Consider the following 15,622-nt stretch of genomic DNA (forward strand, 5'->3'; position numbering starts at 1 on the left):
TTTTTTTAAAAAAAAAAAAAAAAATATATATATATATATATATATATATATATATATATGTTCACGGTATTGTTCACATCGGAGTCCCTCCAAAAAAAATCTTTTCTAATACCTTTTGAGCCTAATTCAAAATTTGTCTTGAGTCTTTAAGGTCAGAAAATCTCACTCGGCTTGAATTCTACGAGAATAATTCCTGGTTGAGTTTTGATTGTTCCTGAAGCACTTTGGAGAAAGTTTGAGTGATAAAAGGCTGAGTGGTGAGAACAACAAAGATAAAAGGCCAAATTTGTGTGATTTTGAGTGAAATTTGTGAGGTAGAAAATAAGTTGAGGGTTAAAAAAAATATCGAAAAAAATGATGAGGCGGTTTGAGATGATGATTGAGAATATGGAAAATAAGATGGATAGGATTGATTCGAAATTGGCTAAGTTGCATAGGGATCAACGTGATAAGGTGCAAAATGTTAGGAGACGAGGGCCTAGAATAAAAATGTGTGATGCATATGGATATGGTTGTGGTATTGATGAGGTATAGGTTCGAAGGAAGGGATATGAGAGATCGACGTGAATGGGAGTTTAGGGAGATGCCTAGGAAATATTATGGGAATTATCCAGTGGAGAAGAAAACATCTTTTGCTAAGTGTGCGGGTAGTACATCAAGTAAGAGTGTTGGGTTGAATTATAAACAGGAATTTTTCGAGATTCTCGACATTCTTAAATCTCAAATTAATCATCTGGAGGAACAAGAGAGTAAAAGAGAAATTAGCGGAGTGGTTGATTGTGAGAAAAAAGAATATGAGCCACAAGAAAGTGAAAAGAAAATAGAAAGTGAAAGGGGCGAAGTGGTTAAAATAGAAGTGGAGTCATGGGATGAAAATGAAGTAGAGTCTTTGGAGATCGAAAAGGAGTTGGGAGTGAACTTGCATGAAGAGGAGGTTAAAATTGAGGAGGCGTTGGCGAACACTAACATTTCCCTCCCTATTTTAGATCAATTTGTTTTGCAGGTTCACGACGACTTGATTCCAAAAATTAATTCAATTAGAATCCCTAACAATCTAGGCATTAATTACCAAATGGTGGATACAATTTAACAACAACCACCTCCTAGTTTGGACATCGCTCTATTACTAGAGATTGATTTTGTTATCCTTGAGGAGACAAAGGAATTTCAAAAGCAATGGAAGGAATTAATATGCAAAGAGTTGAGCTACAAATTTGATATGTTGGGAAACATGCATCCAGTGGAAGTAATATTGTCACCATCACCTAGACTGAGTAAAGCATGGAAAATGAATGGTGATTTATCAACTGAAATCATTCTTGGAGCATCACAAAATGGCAAAAAGAAACCGTCAAGTCATACACACTTTGATCTGTATAAGGGTGATTGAGTCTACATTCAAAAGAGAAGAGTTCGAGGTCAAAAGAGCTCCAAATTGCATCTAAGAGGTGATGGGGCATTTCATGTGCTTGAGTTGATTGAAAGTAAAGGCTATAACTTGAATCAGGATTGAAGGACGAATCCTCTTGAAGAGGGAGGGTTTGAAGTAACCTGGAGAAGTTTTATTTTGGTCCAATTTCTTATTTTTGGTAATTTAGATATTTTAGGACTCTATTTCCGGTTTTAATAGATTTCTAGGTATTTTAGAATTTTATTCCATTTAACTTTATTCTAGGTTTTTAGTATAAATAGATTTATTTTTCTCTATTGTATTTCAAAACTTTTTTTCCCGAAGCTTTTGCTTCAAAAAAATTCTTCGTTCTTAATTGAATGATTCGAACTAATCAAGAAATTACTTTTCTTGTGGTGTTCACAATTAGCGGGTGTGATTTCAAAATCTTGTAATTAAAAGGTCATTGGTTTAATATACTTTTGGTTGCTTAATTCATTATTTTGGGATTCAGATCCATAAATCTAGAGGAGATTTCAAGATTGTGTGATTAAGAGGTCGTTCGTCTCATATACGTTCGGTTGCTTAGTTCACTTTTGCGGTTTAATTCCTAAACTTTGATCATTATTTGAGCGTTCTTGGGATTCGGTGTCAATTCCTGTGAGCTCGATTGCAACCTTGCTAACAAGGTTCACATCACACCCCGTGTCCGTCTACTACTAGCACCGATAGTACAAACCCATGCATCACCGTCCATTATGAGATTCGAACGAAAGCAGATTTGAAACTGTGCTTGTCTCCATCTTTAAACATCGACAATGTGGTGAAAAATGAAAATCAAATCAAAAACTAGAAAATGGAAGGACCATGAAAGAATACTTGTGACAACTTAATTAACATGAGGTAAAATTTATAAGAGATCTCAAATTTGTGGTGATTTTTTTCCCCCTTGCTGTTAAGATTGGTCTTATGACATTTCTGCTGGTTGTGACTTGTGATGACAGTGGACGTAGTGATTTCATGGTGGAGGACCAGGAGGTAGTCGTGGTGTTGGGTGGAATTTTGTGGTCGTGATTGTGCTTTGGGTGGATCAAGATCGAACCATATCGATCCCAAAATACAAGTCCAAGTAGGACCGGCAATTAGTTTGGATTTTCAGTGGGCTTCAATCGTTGCCCAACCCTAATCTTATGTATTCTCGTTTTCATCATCTTACCATGCAGAAAAATCTTAATTGCTTTGAGCATTCTCACTATTCTTTCTTGATAAGTACTCCGACTGTAATTAAATTCTTACTGCCTCGAGAGATCGGGAAAAAATGACATTCAGTTGCCCATATGGTACATTTTCTTATCGAAGGATGCTATTTAAATGTTTGTGCAGTGTACCAACTATGTTTTGGCGTTGGATGCCAATCTTCTTAGACATGGTGCAAAATTACATCAAAGTTTTCATAAGTGATTTCTCGAACTTTTGATCTTCATTGATTAGTGCTTGAATCACCTAGGGTCAGTTTTGCAAAGATGTAAAGAAATCAATCTTGTGTTTAACTGGGACAAAATGTCATTTGGTGGTCCAAGAGGGGATTGTTTTGGGGCATCAGATTTGGGCAATGGATATTGAAGTCGACGTCGGTAAAAATAAAAGTGATTGAGAAGCTTCTTCCACCAATTTTAGTAGAAGGCATTTGGAGTTTTTTAAGACATGCAGGATTCTATCAAATGTGCATCAAAGACTTCTCTAAAATTTCAAAGTGTATTTGCAATGTACTTGAAAAGGACACTATTTTTCACTTTTTTGAAGAGTGTTTGATTGAAACACTCAAGGAAAAGTTAATATTGCCTTTCGTACTTGTACCTGGTTGAAGTTTATCATTTCACCTAATAATGATGCAAGAGACTGTAGTTGGAACAGTTTTGGGTTAGCACTAGAACAATATTTCTCACGTGATTTACTATGTCAGCAAGATTCCAATGGAATCTCAGTTAAACTACGCTACTACAAAGAAAGATATCTTAGCAGCAATATTTGTCTTAAACAAATTATGGTCTTACCTAATTGGATCGAATGTGATTGTGCACGCATATCATATCGTGCTGAAGTATTCGATATCTAAGCAAAATGCGAAGTTGAGACTCATTCATTGGATACTTCTCATGCAATAATTTGGTTTGGAGATCCGTGATATGAGGAAAGGGAGAACTTGGTGGGCCAACTTTATCTCACCTTGAATTGCCAAAATAAGATCAGTTATATCAGATTAACGAAGTTTTTCATGATAAGGCAAATCTACAAATTGGGACAGCTGCTTGGTATACAGACTATGTGAATTACTTGGCCATCTCTATGATTCAGTCATAAAAAGAATAAACTCTTCAGTGATATTAAACACTACTTTTAGGAAGATCATATTCTTTATAGATAAGGTCCAAAACATGTTTGTGTATGAAGGAAGGGATGGAAAAGATTTTAGAACAATGTTACTCATCTGCATAAGCTGATCATTTCACAGCAACTAAAACAGTTGCCAAGATCTTACAATTTGGTTTCTACTAGCTGGCATATTTCGGGATGCTTATGCATTTGGTCAGTAATGTGATAAGTGCCAAAGGACGAAAAACATCTCAAAGGAGAAACTAAATGCCTTTCAATAGTATTTTGGATGTGGAATTATGATGGCAGTAGACCACGTGTCCAAATGCGTGAAAGTTGTATATTTGCAAACAAATGTCGGCCATATTGTAGTTAAGTTCTAAAAAGAGCATTTTCTTGCGACATGACCGACCTCACCATTGCATTACATCGCATCGTATCTCAACCCTTATCATTCGTGGACTATTGGGCTAGTGGAAATCTCCAACATGAGTTAAAGAAGATTCTTGAGGCCATAATGAATTCATCTCATACAGATTGACTTTATGAGCTTATGGCACGGGTTTTAATATACATATTGAAATGTCTCCATATAGTTTTGGCGTTTGGGAAAGCGTATCACCTTCCAATTGAGTTGAAGTGCAAGTCATATTAGGATGTTCACAGCTTGAATTTCAACATGAAAGCTGCTAGAAAAAGAAGAATCTTCAACTAAATGGAATGGATGAATTTGGTTGGAAACTTATGAAAATGCAAAGTTGTACAAGGAGAAAATGAAGAATCTGCTTTCATTCGAATCTCACAGTGGACGGTGGTGCATGGGTTTGTACTACCGGATGTGTGCTTGTGTGTCAATTTACGAAAATAGTGATTTCAAAAGGCAAACAGGAGTTTTGAGTTAAAATATGCCGAAACGTGACTTTTGGGAGTTAGGTGATTATCTGAGTGAATTGTGTGTTAGAGCTTATCCATTGACCTTAAAACTCATTTTGCACGAAATTTGAGGTTTGGGATCAACCATGTACTCGGGACCAAGTCTTGTAAAACTACAAAAAATAAAAATAAAAAATAAAATAAAATTTCCTTGCTAGTAGCCAATACAATCGGTCCATTCGATCGCAAGATGTTTAATGTGAAATGCAATAGCCAAATTAGTCTACATATGCAAAAGAGAGGTTTTTTTAAACCCCTTTTCAACAATTCATTCCCATAATCCCCACATTCAAAGTATATGTTTTCCCCTTTAATCCTCTCAAATCCTCATTCTTCAACATAAATTACCATCAAGCATTGTTAATCACAAGATCATAGCATTTTCTTAGAAGGAAGACAATAATTTCATCCTCCAATTTAAGCAAATTCCCAAATCAAAACAGAGTAATTTTATAACTTTTGATTATTTTCCTTGCCTCACTTGAAGGTGTTATAGTTGATTTTGGTTGAATATAAATAGATGGAGTTAAGCAAAAATGATGTGTTTTTGGCACAATTTAGAGAATGGGGACTAACTGGATACAAATTAGAATATTAAGAGCTTGAATTGTAATTATAAGGAACATAAATTGGATAGAAAGTTAGAATCAAGGACAATCTGCACCTGCAAAAGTTGTACCTTGCAATCGGTGGGCAATGTCACTTGCGATTGCAAGGATTTAACTTTGATTCACAATGAACAATATTGGGCTACCATATGATCGCAGCCAAACTGTACCATGTGATCGCATTGTACATTTTAGGTAAAAGATTTTTGCTCCTTTTCAATTTTGTCCATCTTTTGAAAAGCAATTTGACCAATTATTTAACCCAATTTGGGATTAAAAAAAAAAAATTATATCCTAGAACGTGAAGAAGAATGCTAAGAAGAGACTGAAGGCATAAATCATCAAGAATTTGAAGAATTGAAGCATGGAATAGAAGTTTAAAAGCAAGGGAAAATCTGGAATCAATTGAAAACTTGTTTGAACGAATTCAAGAAGGCGAAATTAATTATAATTCTTCTTTTTGCAATTTTTTTTTTTTTTTGGGTGATGAATATTCAAAATTTTTATTGTAAAGCGACTTGTTTTCTTTTTGATAGATTTGAATAGGTTCAATAAGGTTCAATAAACATTAAGAATAATTGTTTATTGGACAATTCTGGTTTACCAGAACTGTTCATTCACGTAACAAAACCGGAAAACTCACATGGGGCCCACCCCATGTGAGTTTTATGTTGAAAAAAAACCACCCAACCTGCATGTATTTGTGTTCTGTAGGTGATCTATATCCCTTGTTTCTTTACGTGAAGAATGATCCTTGTTTATTACTTATATAATCAAAATAAGTGATCGTGAGACTTAATGCATTTCTAAGTATTTGAATTTGGAATAAGAATATCTCAGATCGTTATTAGAAATAAGTTTAATTTTACCTCGAGAGAGGTACATGAATATAATTGGATTACCAGTTATCAATTTATACACAAATTAAACTATCAATAGGTGAAGTCGCCACTTCTACATTTAAGTTGAAATTAGAATATATATATATAGAAGTAAAACATTCAAAATACAATCCATTCATTTACTTTGGTTACATTCATATTTAATTTCGAATGGATATAATTTATTAAAGTATATTTCTACTTGGGATGATACTTTTAGCTCACTAAATATATTAATTGTCAATAATCCTTAAGCTTACAGAATTTCACCAAACATGTATCATAATTGGCCACATGTTTCCAAATTTCAAAGTAACACAATTTAATCTATGTTGTTTACGGGGTCTCACTAGATATCTAAATTCTATACTCTCTCCATCCCTTTTACATAGATTGGTTTTGTTTTTCAAATGGATTAAGAAATCTTATTTAATGTAATTGAAAATCAATTTTTGTTTCCTAATTTACCTTTATTTATATTTGAACAATTTCAAGATTAAGTAGGGAAAATTGGTTATAACTAAGCAAAATAAATAAAGATATATCAGTAAACAAACAAAAAACAACATTCTCAATAAAAATAAATAAATAAATAAATAAAAACTAGACTATATAAGCCTATATAAATGGGACGAAGGGAGTACAAGCCAGCCATGCCGTAAAGTTCTTGTTAGCAAAGTCTAATACATAACTGGACAACTTCATTTATCTACTAATGCCTGCTGTTTGCTTTAATTCAAAACTATAATATTTTAAGGCAGAAAGATTCCCATATAACTTGCAGAATCTTTACCAAATGCTGATAAATAATTTATAAATGATTCCATTTGGGAAGCTTACAAGCATAAACCTACATTCTTCAAATTTTTTTATTTTTTATTTGGCTAAAAAGATAGATATTTTCTGAAGTGGGCAATGTATTTGTCTTTTTCTTCTTTGTATGGTGCATTTCAAGAGGAAAAATTGTTTTTATTCTGTCCTAATTATCAATTCAGCTGCAATTTTACTATTTTACACCATCAATATCACATATATACACATCAATTAGGCTGCTTTTTTTCTTTGAATGAATATTTAACTGCACACTTGCTATCCCAAGTTACTCCTTTCAGATGAAGCTCACTCTGAGGTCAAAATACCAGTTACTAGCAAAATTTCACTTTGTTCACTACTATTTATTTTTTTAAAAAATTACTAATCACTGAATTTAAACTTTGTTACAATCTGGTTTAGATTTGTAGTCAGACACAACTTGGTTAACCTCAGAACCAAAATAAAAATAAAATTCAGGACGCATATGCTTATGTTTTGCTTTCTGATGCAACATTATTCTTGTGTTTTGTTTTCAACCTGTTCTTGTGTAAGACGGCCAGCTCCAAACTAGTGTCAAAAAAATCCAGCAAACACCAAGTGTACAGTGTGGGTTGGCATTATGAACTGCATTTTTGCTATATTTTAATGGACAAGTTTGAAACTGTCAAGTGTATAATGCCAGCACTTAAATATTTGATAAGTCTCACTCTCAGTCTAAGGAGTATATTTTGCAATTAGCCGGCTGTGTTAATTGAAATCATATGTCACGCAAAAACGAGAATAGGCAACTTAAATTAATAACATGAACACAAGATTTAAGTGGGAACCTAAGACACGAAAAAAACTATGGCACAGGAGGAGAAAATTCGCAATATCAAAGATGATTACAAGAGGCCCAGCTACTCCAAATGATATGATATTATGAAACCCTACATCATATATATAATAAAATAGGTTCGCAAAATTTTTGGGCCAGATCAAACACAATTGGGGTCGCCGTACTCTAACATCGTACTCATCAAATTAGTGAATATAGAGTATTAGGATGCGCTGTATAGTATGATGAACAAGATTTTAACTGTTTAGAATTATAGGACAGGAACGGTGCAGGGAAGCTGGGGCGGACAAGTATAGGACAGCCACAATGATCATATGGACTTGTAAGTTATCTGTCTTTCTAATGTTTGCCCTTGATTTGTCCGAGTATAATAATCTTCCAAATTTGAATTCTTAATCTTCCTCAAGGGACCTACTCATCCAAGTCAATTTCCAACTATGGCCGGCGTTTGATTTTATTATTGTCTTTCTCCATCTCCCTCTCTTAATTTATCAGTTTTAAATTCTTTATATAGTGATAGAAGAATTTGCAATGTACTAACAAAGAGATTCTAAATTTCAATGGAGAATCCAATTGAAAAGAGGTTGGAAGAAGGGTTAGGCACAGGTACACAACCTATAGTCGAAGAGGATAATAATAACAAAAGCACTAGTCGTCAAGGTAAGAAAGATGGCATCGGCATTCACCCGAGCAATGAAAACGAGGAAAAGAGCGTGGCAAAAACTGACCAGCCTGAGAAACTGAAGGAGGAGCAACCGCTAATAAAGCAAAAGACTAAGAGGGTTGCAACTTTGGATGCATTTAGAGGACTCACAATAGTGGTAAATGGCTAGTTAACTAATGCCAATCTAGTACATACATGTTTGTTTACAACTATACTTGAATTTCTACGTTTTAACTAGCAATTTTACGCAAGCAGTTGATGATACTCGTGGATGATGCTGGAGGAGCATATTCACGGATTGATCATTCTCCATGGAATGGATGCACATTGGCTGATTTTGTAATGCCGTTTTTCCTCTTCATTGTTGGCGTTGCAATAGCGCTCGCCCTAAAGGTACGGCCTTACTTTATCCTGATTTTCCCGTGTTCTTGACATTTTGCATTTGTGCAAGAAACGCCTAATCCTAAATGGAATGGAATAGTATCTATTTAGAGATGCTCAAATGACCCCTTGAGAATGTATATAACCCTATTCCGGTCTGGTCTGTTTCGTTATGGCATGAACCTATAATCATGAAGATGACTTCGATCATCTATTGTTGTCGCAGAAAATTCCAAAGGTCAAGTCTGCTATTAGAAAGATAATCTCAAGAACATTGAAGCTTCTCTTTTGGGGAATTATACTGCAAGGTATAATGTATATTCATCTTCGATCTAGTAAAAATATCTGTATATCTCTAGACTTCGTTATTTTACATTTCGGGTGAAACATTCCTGCGACTATGATGGCATGTTTGGGTGATAAGTTTTCATATCACAGGAGGATATTCGCATGCACCAGACAATCTGTCCTATGGAGTTGACATGAAGCAAATCAGATGGTGTGGCATCCTCCAGGTGATAATTTCTCATTCTCCTATTGAAATTTAGAGTAAATTGACTCATTTTATGAGAAAATAAGTCAACTTTCATCTGAAAGTGTTCGATAAAAGAAAGCTGGACCGTCTCTCTGCTTAACATCATTTATTTTATGTACAAGCAGAGAATAGCTTTGGTATACTTTGTTGTGGCTATTATAGAGACGCTCACCACCAAGCTTAGACCAACCATTTTAAAACCCGGTTATTTCTCCATTTTCACTGCCTACAAATGGCAATGGTAAGTACTCGTTGCATTATCTCATCTTGTTCAATATTGTGTACCAAACATAAATCACTTGCCTTGTAAGGCCAAAATCAGGACGGCTAACTGATGTAAAATAATTGCAGGTTTGGAGGGTTTGTCGCATTTGTAATATACATGGTCACAGCATTCTCTTTATATGTTCCTGACTGGAGTTTCGTCTTGCACCATGAGCATAGAGCCGAAAAATACACTGTAATAAAATGGCCTCTTTTTTTCTTTCCCCTGCTGATGCAGTAATAATTGGTTACAACCAAGAAAATCAGGCTCAATTTTTAGCTTAATTTATTTCAGGTAAAATGTGGTATGAGAGGACATTTTGGACCTGCCTGCAATGCAGTTGGCTATGTGGATAGACAAGTCTGGGGTATTAATCACCTCTACACACAACCCGTTTGGTCAAGATTAAAGGTCAAAATGATCACATCACAGAAATTCATATACTATAATTCACAGTAAGCTTGTTCTGTGATTTTTATTTCATATGTTGATGTTGAGCAATGTCCAGGCTTGCACCTTTAGTTCACCTGATTCTGGGCCACTTCGCAAGGATGCACCAAGTTGGTGCCGTGGTCCATTTGAACCCGAAGGCCTGTTGAGGTTCGCCTTTCGACCATCATAGTTACTATATGGACATATTTGCTATACGGTGTTGTTGATGAACGGTATTATCTCTGATAGAAGAGTTAATCTTATTCATTATACTAGTCAGTCTCATCCAATATTGTGTACCAATGATAACCTATATATCTTCTTCTATTTCATTTTTACCCACGTCACGGTTGTGTGGTTGTTAGATAGTTTACAAATTTGACAACAAAAGGGTATCATGACCTGAACTTTGAGAGCGAGAAAAGTTCGTCTAATCTCGACTACGACCCGAATCTCCAAAAAAGTTGAAATTCATTGTACTAGTTAGTCTTGTCCAATATTGTGCAGCAATAATGCCCTACATATCTTCTTCTTTTTCGTTTTCTCAAAAGAAATATACTTGTTTTGGCAAACTATGCATGCTTGGATTTGTTTTCAGCTCAATTTCAGCCATCCTTTCTGGAACAATTGGCATTCACTATGGACATGTATTAATTCATTTTAAGGTAAATTCATCTTCTGCATCATTAGTTCAAATTATTTAAAATAAACTAAAAGGATCAAACTCAGAAAGCAATGTATTATTCACAGTGGAATTAAATACTTCTTGCAGGAGCATGCTGAAAGGCTCAAGCACTGGGTTTCAATGGCGCTTGTTTTACTTACTGTAGCAGTTATTCTCCATTTTACAGATGGTGACCACTTCATCACATAAGTAACTCATGATTGTTTCCAATTAAAAGAAGCATTCCAGGAAATAAGAACACATTTTCACTTTTTTTGCAGCTATTCCTATCAACAAGCAGCTATACAGCTACAGCTATGTTTGTTTCACAGCTGGTGCAGCTGGAATTGTATTTTCAGGGTTCTACATACTGGTAAAGCCTCCACCTGATCCTTCCCAATGAAAGAGAAAAGTAAAAGTATTCATCCTTACCTAACAAAGAAAGCACACTACGAAAATCTGAAACGATTGTGCTTCCCATGCCTTACAGATCGATGTCTGGGGACTGCGTACGCCGTTCTTGTTCCTGGAATGGATAGGGATGAACGCAATGCTGGTTTTTGTAATGGCAGCTCAGGGAATTTTTGCAGCTTTCATAAATGGATGGTATTACAAGAATCGAGACAGCAATCTAGTAAGTGCGAAATTAAGTTCCTTAAGATATCATATAAACTGAACATTTCACAACACAAACTGAAAATTGTTAATATTTTCAGGTCAACTGGATTCAACAGCATATTTTCAATGATGTTTGGAAATCTGAAAAAGTAGGGACTCTATTATATGTAATATTCGCTGAAATCACCTTCTGGAGTGTGGTTGCTGGAATCTTACACAAACTGGGAATATACTGGAAATTATAGGAGGGAATTTCTACGGCATTGTAGCAAAAGTAGATTAATACACTTTAAAGGATCAATCGAAATTTAAAGATTCTTTGGCCTTTTCTCATGTACCTGAAGACATTGTTGTCAAATAGCATCTTACGTTCTACTTCATACTTATGCCTTGTCCTAAAACATCGATGAAATGGATGCACGATAATTAAGTTGGACAAGAAGGAACAAATTCTAATATATAACCATGTGAACATAAAATTTGCTGATAGAAAAGTAAGTAAAATGCAGCCAAACAGTAAAGATATAACACATGTTATGTATTACAGCTTTTAAGAAAATATAGCATACAACTTATTATGTATTACAGCTCTAGCATCAAATGTTACAATAAAGAAGCATCCTCACGTACAGTTGGAAAGAATGTTACTTACCTTTTTCATCTTTTCATCAGATATTTGCTTTTTTGTTCTCTAAAAATCAGCCATACAGAAGTAAAACTTGTAAAAAGCTAAACTTTTTACCACATACATAAAAAGTAAATATATGTACATTATAGAAGCTGATCGAGGTCAAAGTATAATAACCATATACAGGCCGAGGTGCCATCACAACCCAGCAAAATTTACATTTAACCATTATAACTCCCAACCCATCAACATCTTCCAAACAGCCTCCTGTATCTGTTTCCTTGTGGCAGTAAAACCATCCCCCTCTTCGAGTAAAACTCTGTAAACTTCACATTCCCGATCTCCAATCATGTACCTCCCAATTTCGGCCTGAAAAGATAATCAGATCTGATCATTAATCATTTGAAAAGAAAATTACGAAGTGATACATTGAAAATGACTCAGATCATTATTACTTGCATGACCCAGAAAAAAATATTCCTTTTCACGAGCTACAAAACAGATATAAACATACAACAACTGAGATGTACTATCAATACAGATAATGGACACTAAATGACCATCTGTGGATATTGGACACTGTAATAGTCACACTTCAGAAGATGCTTCTATGCTTAATGTGAGAAGGGAGAAAGAGAAGCATAATAAATTCGTCTAATCTGAAACTACTAAAGTATGCCTATAGGAACATACCAAAAAGATTGCTTTGTTGAGCATCTTGAGAGCAAGAGTTATGTCATAGAAAACCAGGGGACGACCCTTGCCAGATAACTCGACAGGGTTTGCAACTACCAGCTCAGTATCAGGGCCACGGCTGACCAGTGCTACTCTGAGAGGACGAGTAAGTTCTACTTGAAGACGGGAGAGTAATGCATTCTGTTTGCTGGGATCAACTATTTTCTTACCATCTGCTAGCATGATAAACAAGTCTAGCTCGCAGTATAGTTTACCTTTAGTTGAGAAGCGTCCATAAGAAATCTAGTATAAACAATAATGTAATCAAATCAGGTACTTCAATTTAAGACAATGCCCTGGAATGAAATCTTTGCAGGTTCCTCATAGAAAAGATATATCAAGTAGTAAATAGTTGAACAGGAAAGAAAATAAAAGGGAACAGGGAGAAGTAAATACCTGGATGTTATAATCCTTGAGAGTTCTCATTATACCATACAGGAGACCTTTGTGATCCCGGCAAATAATCTGGACAAGTGTGTGAGCAGGACTCAACGAGTTATCAATCATGATAGATGGACTTTCGAAGGACATGGATCCATTTTTGTGTTCATCATTTATTTCGGCATTGAACATGTCTTCCGTAATTGCATCAGGAAGAAATGAGGATTCTTGTGAACATGCAGTAATTTCAGGACCCACAATCTCTATGTCACAAGCAATCATATCATCGCCTAGAACAGCTTTTAAATGGTCATATGTGTCTTTCTGTCTTGCCGTAGTATGTAAAAGTTCCCTGAAAATTTTGAGAAGCATTATAAGTTTTTGAACCAAAGACCAAAAATAATAGTGAAAAATGCTGAGAAGCCAGCAGCAGAATGATCTCAGTTGATTCTGCTATTTTACTTTTCCTCTTGTTTTCTTAAGTAAGAGTGAGCACGTGTTGTAGGGTGGGGACCGACATTCACTAATAAGCATATGTAAAAGGCTCTCTTTACCACTTATACGGGTTACTTGAAACATATGAACATCCCTCAAATATGCCATGGATAATTGAATGAAAATACAACTAGATTATTGAAATCTATGTTTGAAAGAGGTGCACAAACAAGAAAATAAGAGCAGGAAGGATAAAGAACCTTGTGTCAGTTATGAAGAAGAGATCCAAAACTTTCCCATCTGGAGTGGTTGATATCTTAACTCGCTTTATTGTAAGCTCAAGCTCGCAAAGAACCTCTGTCACGTCTGCCAAAAAATTTTCCATAATTCAACTAATGGATCTAACTCAGATATTCTCCCCGGTCAAGATACTTCTAACAACTGGCGGATATAGTGAAGGAAGGTGGATAAATTAACAACTGCTGGATATACCTCTAGAAAATTTGAGAAGGGGGAGAAGTGACCAAGGAGTAAATTAGTATTACCACAATGAGACTTAAAACTCTAATGTCCAAATTTTAAAATCAAGACTCCTTATCTTTTTATGAATTATACTAGAGAAAGAACCTAAGATGAGTTTTAGCGTTCATAAGTGCTAAATTTCATAAATACTGTCACAATCAAATCAGAAACAACTACCGACAAGAGTATGAGCTGTGGAATATAGCAATTACCATGTAAAAGGCCCCTTCTGTCATGGCAAGAGAGCTTCAAGAGGAACACATCAGGAGGCGTTGGCGGCTGCAATTCAGCCCAGTAATATGAAATTCCAGAAGCTGAAGAACAAGAAGGGCATGCCTCCATCAATCTCTTTTTCAACAAACCCCATCTTGTACTCGGTTTGCTCACAACCCAAAACACTATGTAGCACCATTTCCCATCCGTAGATACATCTTCATTCACAGCATTTTATGCAAGAGGATGAAATGGGGAAAAAAATCACAAAACTATAATAATATTTTCAGAGAGAACAATTTCTAACACCTATGATTCTAAATTGTCAAATCTTTTTTCTTGAAAAAAAAATTAACAAAAAAGGGGAAAAAAAGAAGAAAATAAAAGAGAACCATGGAGCTCTTGTATGTTCATCCTCAATTTACAATAACAATCCATTATAATCTATAGATGAAGAACCTTAATTGACCATCTAAGCAAATCACGATTTAAAAAGAAAACAGAAACATGAAGAAAATTTTCAAGAACCACAATTATTCCAAGGGATTTTGCAAAACTCTTCATCAATTCATCTATCAGTAATTATCAAGAAGGTGCGCATATACAGTGTTAAATAGTTAATGTTACAGTGTTATCAATAAGGCTAATATCGCAATTTGCCACGCGCAATTGTAAAATTCATATATTCAGATGAATTACATACCAACTCGAACAACAGAGAGGCCAAAGAAGAGAATTATGCGACAAAGATCACAGCCCAAACCAGTCTTGTCTGGACAATTGACAGTAATTACACTGGGTTCCCCTTCTTTCTCTGAATGGCTAATTAACACCGAATCATCAGACAATATCCCCATAATCACACCTCTTTTTCTTCTCTTCTTCACAATCTCCAACAAAAAAGATTGAATATTTAGTATTGTAATTACAAGAAACTTAAATAAAAACAGAGCGGGTTCCTGAATATATGCAAAAACTTGTTCAGTTTGGAAGAAACAAATAGTGTTTCTTGTTTGATGGAAGTAGAAATCTTGGTTTATTTTTTAGTTCTTTTTTAATGTGTGCAGCAAGAGGACGGGGGTAGGTGAAAGTGTAGTTTCCACTTAACTAACCTGTTGAAAGTGAGATGATGGAGTTAATTGTTGCAATGATCACTAAATTTAACTTCATGTTTTTAATTGGTCATTAAAGTTTAAAATATCGAGTTTTGATAACTGAATTTAGGTCTATATTTTCAATTGTTCACTGAATTTTAAAATGTCGAGTTTTGACTAATGAACATTAAAAAATATTATACATTACTCACTGAACTT

At 34.9% G+C, this 15,622-nt stretch overlaps 2 protein-coding genes across 2 annotated transcripts; one reads left to right on the forward strand and one right to left on the reverse strand.

The window, feature by feature from the left end:
- The first annotated feature begins 8,392 nt into the window (after positions 1 to 8,392).
- Positions 8,393 to 11,869, forward strand: LOC111404135 (heparan-alpha-glucosaminide N-acetyltransferase-like). The gene is made up of 13 exons (XM_023032884.1): positions 8,393 to 8,657; positions 8,756 to 8,893; positions 9,108 to 9,189; positions 9,320 to 9,396; positions 9,542 to 9,657; positions 9,768 to 9,876; positions 9,976 to 10,092; positions 10,190 to 10,281; positions 10,712 to 10,778; positions 10,886 to 10,967; positions 11,059 to 11,150; positions 11,268 to 11,411; positions 11,494 to 11,869. The coding sequence occupies exons 1-13, from the start codon at positions 8,397 to 8,399 to the stop codon at positions 11,638 to 11,640; spliced, it is 1,524 nt and encodes a 507-aa protein (XP_022888652.1). The 5' UTR covers positions 8,393 to 8,396; the 3' UTR covers positions 11,641 to 11,869.
- A 235-nt stretch (positions 11,870 to 12,104) lies between these two features.
- Positions 12,105 to 15,382, reverse strand: LOC111404137 (ACT domain-containing protein ACR10-like). Its single transcript, XM_023032885.1, has 6 exons — positions 15,013 to 15,382; positions 14,309 to 14,527; positions 13,835 to 13,940; positions 13,155 to 13,491; positions 12,717 to 13,001; positions 12,105 to 12,392 (listed from the first exon to the last, which is right to left on the reverse strand). Exons 1-6 carry the CDS (start codon positions 15,164 to 15,166, stop codon positions 12,252 to 12,254), a joined length of 1,242 nt encoding a protein of 413 aa, XP_022888653.1. The 5' UTR covers positions 15,167 to 15,382; the 3' UTR covers positions 12,105 to 12,251.
- Positions 15,383 to 15,622: the final 240 nt, after the last annotated feature.

Source organism: Olea europaea, chromosome 11 (genome assembly GCF_002742605.1).
Source record: "Olea europaea var. sylvestris chromosome 11, O_europaea_v1, whole genome shotgun sequence".
NCBI lineage: Eukaryota > Viridiplantae > Streptophyta > Magnoliopsida > Lamiales > Oleaceae > Olea > Olea europaea.

Coding starts and splice junctions, on each gene's coding strand:
- LOC111404135 (XM_023032884.1), top strand. CDS start 8,397: ATGGAGAATCCAATTGAAAAGAGGTTGGAAGAAGGGTTAGGCACAGGT. Junction 8,894..9,107: donor CAATAGCGCTCGCCCTAAAG/GTACGGCCTTAC, acceptor TTGTTGTCGCAG/AAAATTCCAAAGGTCAAGTC. Junction 10,093..10,189: donor CCGTTTGGTCAAGATTAAAG/GTCAAAATGATC, acceptor AGCAATGTCCAG/GCTTGCACCTTTAGTTCACC.
- LOC111404137 (XM_023032885.1), bottom strand. CDS start 15,166: ATGGGGATATTGTCTGATGATTCGGTGTTAATTAGCCATTCAGAGAAA. Junction 14,528..15,012: donor CCTCTCTGTTGTTCGAGTTG/GTATGTAATTCA, acceptor CTGTGAATGAAG/ATGTATCTACGGATGGGAAA. Junction 13,002..13,154: donor TCAAGGATTATAACATCCAG/GTATTTACTTCT, acceptor TGTTTATACTAG/ATTTCTTATGGACGCTTCTC.